The sequence below is a fragment of the Schistocerca gregaria genome, chromosome 4, assembly GCF_023897955.1.
Source record: "Schistocerca gregaria isolate iqSchGreg1 chromosome 4, iqSchGreg1.2, whole genome shotgun sequence".
NCBI lineage: Eukaryota > Metazoa > Arthropoda > Insecta > Orthoptera > Acrididae > Schistocerca > Schistocerca gregaria.
This window is the reverse complement of record NC_064923.1, coordinates 168986550-169004352: the sequence shown is the minus strand read 5'-3', so window position 1 is coordinate 169004352 and position 17803 is coordinate 168986550. Positions and strand designations below refer to the sequence as shown.

Genomic DNA, 17803 nt, shown 5'->3' with positions numbered 1-17803 from the left:
TAAGTAATCCTCGAAAGACGAAGCAGGGAGGATATAACAACAATATTCGCTGAGGTAAAGAGGACCTTTCTGGCCAAAAGGATTTTACTAGTACCAAATGTAGGCCTTACATTGAGGAAGAGATTTTTGAGAATGCTCACTCAGAGCTCAGTAATGTATGAAAATAAACCATGGGCTGTGGGAAAACCAGTAAGTAATAGAATTGGTGTGTCGATATACATGGAAGTTGAAAATTGGGTGAATGAACAAGACAAGATTTCTGGATGTCTTCAGAAGAGCCGGCAAGGGGAGGAATACTTGTAGAACAGTGACAAGGGGAAGGATCACAATGATGTGACATGTGTTACGACGTCAAGAATTTAATATCGTGGTACTAGAGGAGGCCGATAAGGTAAAAGCTGTAGGGGAACACAGATACTGGAATATAACTAACAAATAATTATGTACTTCAGTGGGATATCGTGGCGGATTGTATCAGATCAGACAGATGACTCATTAAGTGCCCCCAGTCTACGATAAAATAAGAAGGTGGACGGCGAATAAGTATCGAGTAGATCGTGAAGCTCTGTACGGCTGTCCACCATTTCCGCCTGTAGGTAAAAAGCATACCAGCTAACCGTGAAGCGGGGAACAGGATAAGAGTCAGCACCATCGCAACCTTTCACCAACTTTTTTTTTAGAGTAAGGCAGACGTGTGCGGCACCTGTTTTCTTGAAAATGGGTTGCAGCGCTATTAACTTGCAACTAATTGATCAAGTCCCTCTGATGTCTTTGAAGTCTTTTTCGAAGGCTCTTTCCGATGCTGTTCATCAATGGTATATGTGTCCGTCTGGCAGTCCCACAGAAAATTCGCGTGTCCCCTCCAGCAACACGTTGATACATTTACCCATAGTATATACAGGGTGGTCCATTGATCGTTACCGGGGCAAATATCTCACGAAATAAGCGTCAAACGAATAAAACTACAAAGAACGAAACTTGTCTAGCTTGGAGGGGGAAACCAGATGACGCTATGGTTGGCCCGCTAAATGGCACTGCCGTAGGTCAAACGGATATCAACTGCGTTTTTTTTACATAGGAACCCCCATTTTATATTACATATTCGTGTAGTACGCAAAGAAATATGAACGTTTTAGTTGGATCAGTTTTTTTTTTGCCGAACAGTTGGTAACAGGTAGGTTCTTTAAATTAAAATACAGAACGTAGGTACGTTTGAACATTTTATTTCGGTTGTTCCAATGTGATAAATGTACCTTTGTGAACTTACCGTTTCTGAGAACGCATGCTGTTACAACGTGATTACCTGTAAATACCACATTAATACAATAAATGTTAAAAATGATGTTCGTCAACCTCAATGCATTTGGCAATACGTGTAACGACATTCCTCTCGACAGCGAGTAGTTTGCCTTCCGTAATGTTCGCACATGCATAGTGACTGGCGTTGTCGGTGGATCACGGTAGAAAATATCCTTCAAACTTCCCCACAGAAAGAAATCTGGGGAACTTAGGACCGGTGAACGTGTGAGCCATGGTATGGCGCTTCGACGACCAATCCCTCTGTCATGAAATATGCTATTCAATACCGCTTCAACCGCACGCGAGCTATGTGCCGGACATCCATAATATTGGAAGTACATCGCCATTTTGTCATGCCGTGAAACATCTTGTTGTAACATCGGTAGAACATGACGTAGGAAATCAGCATAGATTGCACCATTTAGACTGCCATCGATAAAATGGGGTCCAGTTATCCTTCCTCCCATAATACCGCACCATACATTAACCCGCCAAGGTCGCTGATGTTCCACTTGTCGCAGCCTTCGTGCATTTTCCGTTGCCCAATAGTGCATATTATGCCGGTTTACGTTACCGCTGTTGGTGAATGGCGCTTCGTCGCTAAATAGAACGCGTGCAAAAAATCTATCATCGTCGCGTAATTTCTCTTGCCCCCAATGACAGAACTGTTCACGACGTTCAAACTCGTCGCCATGCAAATTCCTGGTGCAGAGAAATGTACTACTGGTGCATTCGATGTTGATATAGCACTCTCAACACCGATGTTTTTGAGATTCCCGTTTCTCGCGCAATTTGTCTGCTACTGATGTGAGGATTAGTTGTGCATCATCATTTGTTGCAGGCCGTGGTTGACGTTCACATGTGCCTGCTCACTTCCTGTTGTCTTAAATAACGTAACTATCTGGCGAACGGTCCGCACACTTGGATGACGATGTCCAGGATACCGAGCAGCATACATAGCACTCACCCGTTGGGCATTTTGATCACAATAGCCATACATCAACAAGATATCGACGTTTTCCGCAATTGGTAAACGGTCCATTGTAACACGGGTAATGTATCACGAAGCAAATACCGTCAGCCCTGGCGGAATGTTACGTGATACCACGTACTTACACGTTTGTGACTATTGCAGCGCCATCTATCACAAGGTGAAAAAATGGTCTAACTAAGACATTCATATTTCTTTACGTACTACGCGAATATGTAATAAAAATTAGGGTTCCTATTTAAAAAAACCCAGTTGATATTCGTTTAACCTATTGCAGCGCGATCTAGAGGCCAACCATAGCACCATCTGGTTTCCCCCTTTAAGCTAGACGAGTTTCGTGGTTTGTAGTTTTTTCGTTTCATGCTCATTTCGTGAGATATTTGGCCTGGTCACTATCAATGGACCACCCTGTATACACTGTCCAGTCATATTACATGACTACCTGTCTAAAGCCTTAATAACGACCTTTTACAGCGTGGACTTCTGCGTGATATGCAGGAAGGGAGTCAGTAAGGTCCTGGAAGAAGCCAAGATATGCCATGACGTCACTAGTGCCACTGCCAGCTACGTTACGCTTCTCAGTTGAATAGACAGATCGAGATGGTGCTACGGATTCTCCATTGGGTTTTAGTAGAGGAACTTTATTGGCCAGATAATTGCAGTAAACTCATACTGGTGCTATTCGAACAACGCACGTACTTGCGAGCTATGTCACACGTTGCACTGTCTTGCTGGTAGGTGCCATCGTGTCGAGAAACAACATACTGAAAGTAGGTGTGCAAATGCTCCCCAAAAATAGATGCACACTTTTGTTCATCCACTGTGCCTCCAGAATGGCGACATAACGCAAGGAATGCCACGAAAACATTCTCCGGAGCACAACGTTCCCTACTCCGACCAGCTTCATTGCAAAGTCTGTTGCATGGCGGTAAACACCAAAGACCATCTGTGTTTGATATAGCAAACAACGTGACTTATCTGAAAACATTCCAAAAGGCTATCTGTCACCACTCAGTGGTCGTCCAATAGAGGTTTTGGCGTACAAAGTCCAGCCTGATCAGTGATCAGCATCGATGCATTAACCAGTCGCCTGCTGATGAGACTAATAAGCAGCAACGTTCGCTGGGTGGTCGTTGAGGAGACACTGTTGGTAGCCCCTTGGGTCATATGGGAGGTTAGCTACTCAACAGTGGCGTATCTATTCACTCGTACACAAATTCGCCGCTATTGTTCACCCCCCTCTTATATGGCCCTTGTTGCTCCACATTTGCCTATTCGCCGGTTTTGGATAGCGAAATTTTGCCATGCATGGTATACGTTAACCATGCTGGCACACGAACAGTCTACAGACATATCCGTTTCGAAAATACTTTAACCCTTGGCCCAAATCGCAACAAACATGCCCTTCTGCACGCCTGATACATCACTCAGTTTTCCCATTACGGCAACAACTTAACTGTTTCATGAATCCCGCCCACATCCTAGTGCTGCCATCTGCTGTCTGTGGGTGGTTATTGCACGTTGACGTCAAACGCAGACGATGGTCACATTAACCCTTTCGGACCTCAATTTTTTCATAAGGAAGGATAAATTTTTTAATGGTCTTGGATGACTTTTAATGGTTTTAGATGCACGATTTATACAAATATATGCACTCGTTTTCAGTACATACTTTGTACGTTTGTCCTATTTTTATGGACTACGAAAAATAATTTTGAAACGTTTACTGTTGTAATAAATAAACTAATACTTCAATGATTACCGTGCAACATAACAATAATAGTGTTTAGTTACACAGTTGAATATAACTGACCAGCAGTTACCGTGAATCCTGGCGCTCACGAACCGCTGTGCACTGCCACATTCACTTACTAGTATTACAGTGATGAATAACAAGTGGGAGCACTTGTGGACGGTGAAAAGTGTGTACGTTCAAAGATTTTACATGACGTTCCCACTGAGGAAAAATATTTCTGATGCAACTAATACACGCTAAGTATAGTTGTGCACAGTTGTAGACAGTGGGTCTGAATGGATTAAGATAAGAGGACCGTGCATTTCTGTGGCCTCTCTTATCTGCCTCGTCACGTATTGAAGTTACGACATCTTACTCTGGAGTGTGTACCTACTGAAAGATTAGTTCACCTCGATATATTTAATATATACATTTTCGACGCGGTGTAAGTAAGAATTACGATGGTGCAACATCGTCATCGATGCGGGAACAAGGAATTCTTGTGTTATTACGGCCTGATTTACTTCACGCAATGATATGACATTGCTACAGTGAAACATCAATGTGTAAACTGTCGGACGTTCGATACTACCTCCAAAAAAATCGTACGTATGGGTCTTACCACATAGAGCATGACACTAAAAGCTTCGGCCACTTACCGAGCCTCCGACGATGTTTATCCTGGTCCATTCACTTCGACCCCTGGGGCTGACAGCTGCAATGCGGATCGTGACTTGTCGATTCTGTTCGATGCCGCCCAGCAGGAAGACTGGCGACAGCTGCGTCTTGTTGAGCAGCAAGTAGCCTGTGTAGAGGTCGTAGATCTCTATCTGGTAGCTCTGGCGGAATCCACGGTCAGTTTCGGTTGGGCACCGCACCGCGAAAACGTCCCTCTTCTCGTTCACAACAGAGCAGTTGGACGGAGCCTTCGGCCCTCCTGTGAGAACAAAAGTGACTTATCCCAACGACATTGTTTACGGCAGATAGCGTCAGTTCATGAAAATAACTGATTACAGTCTACAGGTTTTACCTTATTACACTACTCGCCATTAAAATTGCTACACCACGTAGGAGACATGCTACAGACTCGACATTCAATCGACAGGAAGACACGAAGAAGATGCTGTGAAATGCAAATGATTAGCTTTTCAGAGCATCATGTTGGCGCCGGTGGTGACACCTACAACGTGCTGACATTAGGAAAGTTTCCAACCGATTTCTCATACACAAACAGAAGCTGACCGGCGTTGCCCGGTGAAATGTTGTTGTGATGCCCCGTGTAAGGAGGAGAAATGCGTACCATCACGTCCCGACTTTCATCACAGACAGGAGCGCCTGCGATGGTGTACTCAACGACAAAACCTAGGTGCACGAATGGCAAACCGTCATTTCTTTCGGGTGAATCCAGCTTCTGTTTACAGCATCATGATGGTCGCATCCGTGTTTGGCGACATCGCCGTGAACGCACATTTAAAGCGTGTATTCGTCATCGCCATACTGGCGAGGTGGTGCGGGGTGCCTTTGCTTACACGTCTCGGTCACCTCTGGTTCGCATTGACGGCAATTTGAACAGTGGACGTTACATTTCAGATGTGTTGCGACCCGTGACTTTACCCTCCATTCTCCTTCGGGCGTGGGTGTGTGTTTGTCCTTATGATAGTTTAGGTTAAGCAGTGTGTACGCTTAGGTCCGTGGTCTAGGGGTAGCGTCTTTGATTCATACTCAAAACGTCTTTGGTCCCGGGTTCGATCCCCGCCACTGTATAAATTTTGATAAATAATCAGCATTGGCGGCCGAAGACTTCCGGTATAAGAAGTCAGCCTCATTCTGCCAACGGCCTTGTCAAAGAGGGCGGAGGAGCGGATAGAGGTTCAGGGGTGAGAAATTGCCCCTAAAGGCGGAAGAATCAGCAATGATCAACGACATGAGGACGCATTAAAGACACGTAACGTGATGATCTCTCCATTGGCAAAAGATTCCGGAATAGTCCCCCATTCGGATCTCCGGGAGGGGACTGCCAAGGGGCAGGTGGCCATGAAAAAAAGATTGAATAATCAACGAAAGGATAATGTACTACGAGTGGGAGCATGGAATGTCAGAAGCTTGAACGTGGTAGGGAAACTAGAAAATCTGAAAAGGGAAATGCAAATGCTCAATCTAGATATAGTAGGCGTCAGTGAAGTGAAGAGGAAGGAAGACAAGGATTTCTGGTCAGACGAGTATCGGGTAATATCAACAGCAGCAGAAAATGGTATAACAGGTGTAGGATTCGTTATGAATAGGAAGGTAGGGCAGAGGGTGTGTTACTGTGAACAGTTCAGTGACCAGGTTGTTATAATCTGAATCGACAGCAGACCATCACCCGCAACGATTGTTCAGGTGTACATGCCGACTTCGCAAGCTGAAGCTGAGCAGATAGAGAAAGTGTATGAGGATATTGAAACGGTAAAGCAGTATGTAAAGGGGGACGAAAATCTAATAGTCATGGGCGACTGTCCAAGAATCACAAGATGAGGAGGTATACCTGGAAAAGGTCGGGAGATACGGGAAGATTTCAATTACATTACATCATGATCAGACAGAGATTCCGAAATCAGATACTGGATTGTAAGGCGTGCCCAGGAGCAGATATAGACTCAGATCACAATATAGTAGTGATGAAGAGTAGGCTGAAGTTCAAGACATTAGTCAGGAAGAATCAATACGCTAAGAAGTGGGATAAGGAAGTTCTAAGGAATGACGAGATACGTTTGAAGTTCTCTAACGCTATAGACACAGCAATAAGGAATAGCGCAGTAGGCAACACAGTTGAAGAGGAATGGACGTCTCTAAAAATGGCCATCACAGAAGTTGGGAAGGAAAACATGGGTACAAAGAAGGTAGCAGCGAAGAAAGCATGGGTAACAGAAGAAACACTTCAGTTGATTGATGAAAGGAGAATCAGGAATACTGAAATACAAGTAGATAAGAAATGAAATAAATAGGAAGTGCAGGGAAGCTAAGACGAAATGGCTGCAGGAAAAATGTGAAGGCATCGAAAAAGATATGATTGTCGGAAGGACAGACTCAGCATACAGGAAAGTCAAAACAACCTATGGTGACATTAAAAGCAACGGTGGTAACATTAAGAGTGCAACGGGAATTCCACTGTTAAATGCAGAGGAGAGAGCAGGTAGGTGGAAAGAATACATTGAAAGCCTCTATGAGGGTGAAGATTTGTCTGATGTGATAGAAGAAGAAACAGGAGTCGATTTAGAAGAGATATGCGATCCGGTATTAGAATCAGAATTTAAAAGAGCTTGGGAGGACTTACGGTCAAATAAGGCAGAAGGGATAGATAACATTCCATCAGAATTTCTAAAATCATTGGGGGAAGTGGCAACAAAACGACTATTCACGTTGGTGTGTAGAATATTTGAGTCTGGCGACATACCATCTGACTTTCGGAAAAGCATCATCCACACAATTCCGAAGACGGCAAGAGCTGACACGTGCGAGAATTATAGCACAATCAACTTAACAGCTCATGCATCGTAGCTACTTACAAGAATAATATAGAGAAAAATTGAAAAGAAAATTGGGAATGCGTTAGGTGACGATCATTTTTTCTTTAGGAAACGCAAAGGCACGAGAGGGGCAATTCTCACGTTACGGCTAATAGTGGAAGCAAGGCTACAGAAAAATCAAGACACGTTCATAGGATATGTCGACCTGGAAAAGGCGTTCGACAATATAAAATGGTGCAAGCTCTTCAAGATTCTGAAAAAAGTAGGGGTAAGCTATAGGGAGAGACGGGTCATATACAATATGTGCAACCACCAAGAGGGAATAATAAGAGTGGACGATCAAGAACGAAGTGCTCGTATTAAGAAGGGAGTAACACAAGGCTGTAGCCTTTCGCCCCTACTCTTCAATCTGTTCATCGAGGAAACAATGATGGAAATAAAAGAAAGGTTCAGGAGTGGAATTAAAATACAAGGTGAAAGGATATCAATGATACGATTCGCTGATGACATTGCTGTCCTGAGTGAATGTGAAGAAGAATCAAATGATCTGCTGAACGGAATGAACAGTCTAATGAGTACACAGTATGGTTTGAGAGTAAATCGGAGAAAGACGAAGGTAATGAGAAGTAGTAGAAATGAGAACAGCTAGAAACTTAACATCAGGATTGATGGTCACGAAGTCAATGAAGTTATGGAATTCTGCTACCTAGGCAGTAAAATAACCAATGACGGCCGGAGCAAGGAGGACATCAAAAGCAGACTCGCTATGGCAAAAAAGGCATTTCTGGCCAAGAGAAGTCTACTAATATCAAATACCGGCCTTAATTTGAGGAAGAAATTTCTGAGGATGTACGTCTGGAGTACAGCATTGTATGGTAGTGAAACATGGACTGTGGGAATACCGGAATAGAAAAGAATTGAAGCATTTGAGATGCGGTGCTATAGACGAATGTTGAAAATTAGGTGGACTGATAAGGTAAGGAATGAGGAGGTTCTACGCAGAATCGGAGAGGAAAGGAATATGTGGAAAACACTGATAAGGAGAAGGGTCAGGATGATAGGACATCTGCTAAGACATGAGGGAATGCCTTCCATGGTACTAGAGGGAGTGGTAGAGGGCAAAAACTGTAGAGGAAGACAGAGATTGGAATACGTCAAGCAAATAATTGAGGATGTAGGTTGCAAGTGCTACTCTGAGATGAAGACGTTAGTACAGGAAAGGAATTAGTGGCGCGCCGCATCAAACCAGTCAGTAGACTGATGACAAAAAAAAAAAAAAACCTTTGGGACTGATGACCTTAGCAGTTAAGTCCCATAAGATTTCACACATTTACCCTTCATTCGATCCCTACGAAACCCTACATTACAGCAGGATAATGCACGAGCGCGTTTTGCCAGTCCTGTACAGGTATTTCTGGCTACAGAAAATGTTCGACTGCTCCCCTGGCCAGTACATTCTCCAGATCTCTCACAATTGAAAATATCTGGTCAATGGTGGCCGAGCAACAGGCTCGTCACAGTACGCCAGTCACAAATCTTAATGAACTGTGGTATCGTGTTGAAGCTGCATGGGCAGCTGTACCTGAACACGCCATCCAAGCTCTGCTTGACTGAATGCCCAGGCGTCTCAAGGCCATTATTACGCCCAGAGGTGGTAGTTCTAGGTACTGATTTCTTAGAATCAATGCACCCAAACTGCGTGAAAATGTAATCACATGTCAGTTCTAATATAATATATTTGTTCAATGAATACACATTTATCATCTGCACTTCTTCTTGGTGTAGAAATTTTAATGGCCAGTGGTGTACTACATCCTGTCGCTTCCTTGTGATGTAAGATTGGGAATGTCACTTTATAACTTATCCTTCTATTTTCCACACACCTGTGCTAAGTGACGTCAGACTAAGGTACAAACCCTTTCAGAGCTCTGTTACGGCATGTGCGTTCGAATACAAAGTAAATTGCCTGTAATGAACCAACAATTATCAGGATGTGAAGTACTAACGAGCATTATTGGAATCATACGTTGACAAAACAATCCCCTATTAGGTCTATAGCTACACGTGTTTTTTGTTCATCTGATACACAGACTGGTATGGAAAACTTCTCGCGCAACACACAACTGTACAGTAAAACAGAAAGTGGAGTCGAGCAGAAGCGACAGGAGAAAGTGTGCAATAAAATTTTGATAATTAGTGAAACTAAACCTCGAAGTTCGGCCGAAGTTTGTGTCAGTCTCTTGGATCATCTCATTTATGCCGAAGCTGCAGGAGGTTACACGCACACAATCTTAATAAGTACAGCAGTAATGTGAATTAGAAACTATGTGAAATTGCTATAACGGAATGTGTGAAGAATGTAATGCGGAATGAATATTACCTTACTAAAGATAATAGAAAATGAATAGATTTATTTATCGACAGATGTTATTGCAAAAGTTGAATTAGTCTGAAATTACTGAATACTCCTAATTACTTGCTGTGAAGACCCCAGTGTTTACGTAGACTACGTCCTGTTGAGTGCGGTATGCCTTCTCTCTGCCTCTGAACGGCAAATGAAGTTTTCTAGTTGGCTGTAGAGAAATCTGTATTTCTTTAATTACCAAATAAATAAAACTTTCACATTTACTGGGAGAGTTAACAGACCAAGTAATTATTAAGGTGTACTCGACACTGAATCATGAACAACTTTATTTATACCGTTTTATTTATAGGACTATAGCCGTCGTACACTAAACAACGCAAGTACACATCAGGAAATTTAATGAATACATTCGCTAACTAGCTAATCATTCCCAGGTGTCGGCGGGCTGGCCGAGTGGTTCTAGGCGCTACAGTCTGGAACCGAGCGACCGCTACGGTCGCACATTCGAATCCTGCCTCGGGCATGGATATGTGTGGTGTCCTTAGATTAGTTAGGTTTAAGTAGTTCTAAGTTCTAGGGGACTGATGACCTTAGAAGTTAAGTCCCATAGTGCTCAGAGCCATTTGAACCACTTTTTACCCTCAGCTATCCAGTTTTGCTGTCTGAACTCTACCAAGTGAGCAGGAGTCGACGCGTGGCTTTTTTGAAGTGTATGAACTGACACGTTGTTTAAGTTAGTGTCGTAGCCTATCTAAAGCGTGACTTGTAAGTTTTCCTGAGTAGCATTACCGTCGTGCAGCCAAAGATGACATGTGCAGACAAATGTTCACACTAGCGTCCTAATCGTCTGTATAGGTTACGATTTTGAATTGTTGCATGCTGAACAACGATCAGTTTAGTTCAGGGTGCTTGGGGGGGGGGGGGGGGGGGAGTGGGAGGGGTAGGTAGCACAGAACAATAGTAACGAAAGTTGTAGACCTATAGGAAGGCTCCGACAGTATAAGATGTTCACAACCCCTAGCAGATTTGGAATAAAGTTCAAACAGACATATAAACTGTAAAATCTACAAGACAGATGTATTGTTTATGAAAATTCAGGTCAATTCAAATGGCTCTGAGCACTATGGGACTTAACATCTATGGTCATCAGTCCCCTAGAACTTAGAACTACTTAAACCTAACTGACCTAAGGACACCACACAACACCCAGTCATCACGAGGCAGACTAAATCCCTGACACCGCCGGGAATCGAACCCGGGAACCAGGGCGCGGGAACGAGAACGCTACCGCACGATCACGAGCTGCGGACACCCCATCATTATTGGGTACGTGTAATTATTTCTATTGAATGTAAATAGAGTTGAAATATTAATTAATCTATCGAAATTAAACCCAAATACCGTTTATGTCAGTTGGGTTAGTATTTTAATTATCTACAGTTATACGTTCTGTAGTACCGCCTTTATGTTACTGTATGCGTGACCAAACCGTTTACTGTATAATTAGATGTTCAGTTTACTTTTCTTTAGGTGGTACCTTAATTATTTAGGTTGGATACACTAAGGAGACAAAAGTCATGGGATACATCTTAATACCGGGTCTTACGGCCTTTGGCCACGAGGCGTAGTGCAGAAACACCACAAGGCATGGTCTCGAGTCGTTGGCAGAAATACTGAGCCATGTCTCTATGGAAGTCCCTAATAGCGAAAGTGATAGCGGTGCAGAATTTCGTGCACGAACTGACCTTTCGGTTATGTCCCATAAATGTTCGACTGGATTACTGGCAGGCGTTCTGGGTGGCCAAATCATTCGCCCGAATTGTCCAGAATGTTCTTAAAACCAATCGCAAAGAATTGTGGCCCGTCACATGCCCTATTGTCGTCCATAAAAATTTCCTCATAGACTGGGAACATGATGTCAATGAATTGATGCAAATGGTCTCCAAGTAACTGAAAATAATCATTTCCACTCAATGGTGGGTGAAGATGGACCAGAGGTCCCAGTTTGTTCCATGTAAACACTGCCCACAACACTATGGACCCACCAACAACTTGCACACCGACTTGTTGACAACTGATGCCTAAGGATTCGTGTTGTCTGCGCCACACTCGAGCCCTTCCATTAACTCCTACGAATTGAAATAGTGACTCATCTGACCAAACCACGGTTTTCGACTCGCCCAGGTCCAACCGATACCGTCGGGAACCCAGGAGAGGCGCTGAAGGGGATGTCGGCGCTGTTAACAAAGGCAGTAGCGTCTGTCGTCTGCTGCCATACCCCTTTTGCGCAAAATTTCTCCGCATTGCCAAAACGGATGCGTTCGTTGAACTTCCCACATTGATTTTAGCGGTTATTTCATGCAGTGTTTTTTGCCTGTTAGCACTGACAGCTCTGCGCAAACGTCACTGGTCTAGGTCGTTAAGAGAGGCAATCGTCCACTGCGTTGACAGTAGTGGAAGGTAATGCCTAAAACTGGGCAATCTCGGCACTCTCTTGACACTGTGGATGTCTTAATACTAGATTCGATAATGAACTCCGGATTGGAATGACCTATGTATCTAGCTCTAACTACCATTCCGAGTTCAAAGTCTGTTGATTCCTGTCGTGCGGTCGCAACCACGTTGAAAACTTTTCACATCAATCACGTGAGTACAAATGATAGTTCCGCCAATGCAGTACCCTTTTATACCTTGGTTGCGCAATACTACCGCCCACTGTATGGGTGCTTATCGCTATCCTATAACTTTAGCAAACTCAATGTATAATGTGGTATTTTATTGAGGTAAGATTTTACTGAAGATTTGGAATGACTGTTACGTTCGTTGCGTTTGTAGGTTTCATATAGATTCTATCGCTCTCTGTCGATCGGTAGACAAATGTGTGGAACATTAATAGTGGGTACATTTGGTGCCAGTGGATGGCACCAAACATGGTGGCTATGTATGTCGTTTCATATACACGTGACGCACCAATGAGATTGTAGCTGTATCCATGAATTTTTATACTTCAGCATGTTCCTACTATTTACAGCAGATGTCATCTTTATTATTTCCATGAATGTATACTGTAATAATGACGCTACACATTTACAGTTTGTGAATCCGAAGGATTTTTCTTGCGATGACCATAAGCGTCGGATTCGTATCAAACAAATAAACGCAAGTTTACACTTACACTCCCTCAACAAATAAGCTACAGTGAAGCGTGAAGAAACTGGCATGGGCATGTGTATTCAAATACAGGTATGTAAACAGGCTACGCCCAGATGAGACAATAAGAGTCTGGCGCAGTTGTTAGATGGGTTACTGCTGCTACAATGACAGGTTAACAAGATTTAAGCGAATTTGAACGTGGTGTCATAGTAGCCGCACGAGCAATGGGACACAGCATCACCGAGGTAACGATGAAGTGGAGATCTTCCCCGAACGATCATTTCACGCCTTTACCATGAATATCGGAATCCGGTATATCATCAAATCTCCGTCATCGCTGCTGCCGGAAAAAGATACTGCAACAACGGAGCCATGGAAAACTGAAGAGAATTGTTCAGCATGACAAAAGTGCAACTCTTCCGCAAATTGCTGCAGATTTCAATGCAGGGCCATTAACAAGTGTCAGCGTGCGAACCATTCAAAACTTCATAGATACGGGTTTTCTGAGCCGAAGGCCCACTCGTGTATCCTTGATGGCAGCACGATACAAAACTTTAGGCCTCGCCTGTGCCTTCAACACTCACATTGGACTGTTGATGACTGGAAACACGTTGCCTGTTCGGACGAGTCTCCTTTCAAATTGTATCGAGCGGGTGGACGTGTATGGGTATGGACACAGTCTCATGAATCTATGGACACTCCATGTCACCAGCGGACTCTTGAAGTTGGTGGGGTGTGTGCTGTTGGCCCCCTGATACATCTAGACACGATTATGACAGTGACACGTACGTAAGCATCCCGTGTGATCACCTGCATCCATTCATGTACATTGCGCATTCCGAGCAATTCCAGTAGGACCATGTGATACACTTTACGCCCAGAATTGCTACAGAGTGGCTCCAGGAACACTCTTTTGAGTTTAAACACTTCTGCTGTCCACCAGTCTCCCCAGACATGAACGTTATTGAGCATATATGGGATGCCTTTCAACGTGCTGTTCAGAAAAGATCTCCACCACCTACAACTCTTGCGGATTTATCGACAGCCTTGCAGGAGTCATAGTGTCAGTTCCCTCCAGCAGTACTTCAGATATTAGTCGAGTCGAGTGTTGCATCACTTCTACCTGATCGTGGGGACCATACATGGTTTTAGGCAGGTGTACCAGTTTCTTTGACTCTTCAGTGTATCAATTCCTTTTGAATAAGACTTCCTCCAACCGTGTAACACTATTCGAATCTCTTTCTATCCTACACTAGCGTTCTGAGACTCCCACTAAACAACTTAACAATACCCTGTTCTTCAAAGTCCGCCCCTATAGATGAGTGGTGAGCGTGACGTATTGCCGCCCGACAGGCCCGGGTTCGATTCACGGCTGCGTCGGGGATTTCCTACGCTCAGGGACTGGGTTTGTGTTGACTTTATAGTCATTTCATCTCCATCCGGCGCCCAGGTCGTCCAATGTGGCGTCGAATGTAATAAGACCTGCACCAAAAGCCGGACCAGCCCCGTTAGGGGCCTCCCGGCCAATGACGCCAAAAGCTCATTTTCATTTTTTCTTCTTCAAAATGTAAACCGGTACCAAAGCCGCGATCTGCCTGCTGCATCGTCACTCGATCACCACTCTTGTCATCCACATCGACCATACTTTTTCCATCGACGATAATGGCGCTGACCTTAACATCCACACCTTTCCATACTTCACCTTAGTTTCTCCCAACCTTCTTGAACGCCTCACTGCAGCAGTTCTCGATCCATTTGCAGCTCTACCCCCCCCCCCCCCCCTCCTCCCTGAACGCTACCTGTTCCTCATGCACCTAACCCAAACTGCTGATAGGTCAGCCAATCCTACTCTCGCAGCGGTTGGATTGCCTTCTGGTAATCCATAGATACCTAGACTGAAAGCTACCCACAAACGTCCCAGCAATTTGATTGTATCCATCATGTCACATCCTTCCTTTAGCAGACCTTTCCAGATATTATAATCATATGCCAGGTCACCCCACATTTCTCCTTCGTGCATTCCGTCAGTTATACCGATCCTACCCATTGTTGTATGGCCAGGAACCGTTCATACTCCACTGGCAAATACAGTCAGATCATTAAATACAATAAACTGCCTCCGGTACTGCCACTGCCGCCGAACATGCATCCGAGTCAGTGCTACACTCCCCATTACCTCTTACAAATTTCTGAATGCATTTCGTCGCCCCTCTGTCTGTAACCTCGTGCCTGAGTACCCACTCCGCCATAACAACCATCCCTTACGTGACAACCTGAACAAAGATTACTAGTTTGCATCGTATCTGTTTGACACCTTCCTCATTCATGATGACCTTCATTTTAAGTGCTCCCTGTTCCCCTAAACTCATGAATGCATAAATATCAGTCTCCTAACCCGAATTCCAGGCTTTCGCTACTTTTGCAACATACCATAAACAGAAGTACTTCACGAAAAACGCAACACTTGTACTGTTCAGCTCCTAAAAGAATACTTCAATTCCTTTCTAGCCATACAGCCTACAGTCTTAAAGCTCAGTTGCTTATAATCCCAGTAGGCTGCTGGGCCCTTTACAAACATATCCCACCGTCCTCAGCCCTACACACGCTTCTTGCTGACAATGAAAATCACTATAATATCCCAGACTACACCACACTTTTTTTTTTTTTTTTTTAGTTAGTGTCTTCTTTCTAGCCTGATGTGGCCCGCCATTGATTCCTGTCCCGGGCGAACCGTTTCATCTGAAAGAAGATATTTTCAACTTATATCCTCAACTATAAGCGGGAAGTATTCCGTCTTTGCCGGCCGGAGTGGCCGGGCGATTCTAGAGGTTACAGTCTGGAACCGCGCCACCTCTACGGTCGCTGGTTCGAATCCTGCCTCGGACATGGATGTGTGTGATGTCCTTATGTTAATTAGGTTTAAGTAGTTCTAAGGTCTAGGGGCTGATTACCTCAGAAGTTAAATCCCATAGTGCTCAGGGCCATTTGAACCCTTTTTTATTCCGTCTTCCTCTACAGTTCCCACCATCCACAGAAGCAATACCTTCATCTACGTAGTTGCTACCTAAAACATCCCTATGTTTTTCTACCTGCACCCTTCATCCTTACAGAACGCCCTTTCCCCTCCTCAAATCCTTTTCTCCCATTGAAAGTCCTTCAGCTTTTAGGTGAAACTGCAGTGCTGTGTTTCAAAACAACGTCACGATTGCTGTGATGTGATTCGGATGGATGTAATATCGCTCTTAATTTTTCGTCTTTCGATATTAATTCCTATTACAAATAAAATCAGCAGTCTCAATGATTTATGTAAATGCAAAATATTTTTGTTTTATGCATTTTTTAAAATCATCTGTATAATTTTAACCTTTCAATAATATTCCTTTCGTCTTTGTTTATGTTTTTAAAGCTCTTAGCTGAATAAGGGAATGTACTACCACTGCCAGCCAACCCTGCCTATGTGGGGCAATTGGGACGAAGTAGCAATAAAGAAAGAAACAAGAGAGAAATGTCGAGGACCCTCTTCGTTATACCTGTTTCCACTGAGCCAGTTTTCGAGACTGATCACGTTGTAACCGAGGGGAATCTGACTTAATGAAAGAGTGCCATCACAAAGCTGAAACTTCAGATTCCCTACACCAGTCACAAAACGCCTCTCTATAGTGACGATCTCATTACTGACTGCAGAAAATCACCGTTTTAAGTCTCCTGTAAAGCCTCATATTTTCTGAAATAGAGTCGCAAATTCGCTTTCCTGTCAACCTGCAACGATTCCCATTTTGTTGCCATTTTCGGCTATTTTGCTGTATATTACTGCTCATTTATTTCACACAATTTCGACTTCAATGCCACTCTCAAGAGTAATTTCATCTTACAATTAATAAAACGTACTGAGCATACAGTGTCCGGCATATATGAGGAATCAAAACTCAACCCAAATTTAAAAACGTTACTACCACATGTTGTACTCTGCATTGTAAGATTTGAACGATTTATTAATTTTGCAGTTCTACTTGCACTTGAGCCTGGCTGTAAAGCCCAAATCACGGTTTGTAAAATAAATGAAAATAATTTACAACAGTTGATGGACATGTCGTTAAAAATGTTCTGCGTGACCGCGCGACGCCACAAAGGAAAAATCATTTATTCCCACCGTGCCTTTTCCACCAAACCCAAAGCCAAATCCCCACTTATCGATCCTGTATTAACGGTGACAGTTCGAACCACTGACAATCCATATCATGCGAATAAATCTCTCTGCCCGCCGCACACTACTGGAGATATCCTCAGATTCCTAACCATCGTCCTCCAAAATATTAACCGCTTCCAACGAGCACACAGCTTCCAGCCAAATTTCATTCCAATCTGATGCCTACTCCACTTCTGCCCGGTCGAACACTGTTGAGTCGCTTGCCATTTTCTCGTCGCTGTGTGTGCAGTACCGGACCCAGGGGCTGTTAAATTCGGGATCAACTGAGGATTCAAGATGTGTATCATTTGTGTGAGCAATGTTGTTCTGTCGATCAGTGTAGCTGTTATGGTGTTTTCTTTTATGCTTTTTATGCCACGTCAAGCTCCATTCTTTTTCATTCCCGATTGTTAAAATTACTGGAAAGTATGGGTTGTCGAATGCTTGCCTAGGTCTGTAGCTATGGGTTTAAAGTGGTGTCATGTTTTTGGTTTGGTGTATGTTGTTGATCTCAGGGTGCCATAATTTTATTCTGTAAAGTTTAGTGCGCCATTTGCCTCAACGGCGT

The 17803-nt window shown here is 43.7% G+C and overlaps 1 protein-coding gene across 1 annotated transcript in view; it reads right to left on the bottom strand.

Moving 5' to 3' along the window:
* The window catches only part of LOC126267139 (B-cell receptor CD22-like), a 144111-nt gene that overhangs the window by 33701 nt on the left and 92607 nt on the right, over positions 1-17803 (bottom strand). Inside the window, exon 8 of the mRNA XM_049972063.1 lies at positions 4685-4962. Coding sequence (XP_049828020.1) covers positions 4685-4962 — 278 coding nt within the window. The remainder of the gene's footprint in view (positions 1-4684; positions 4963-17803) is intronic.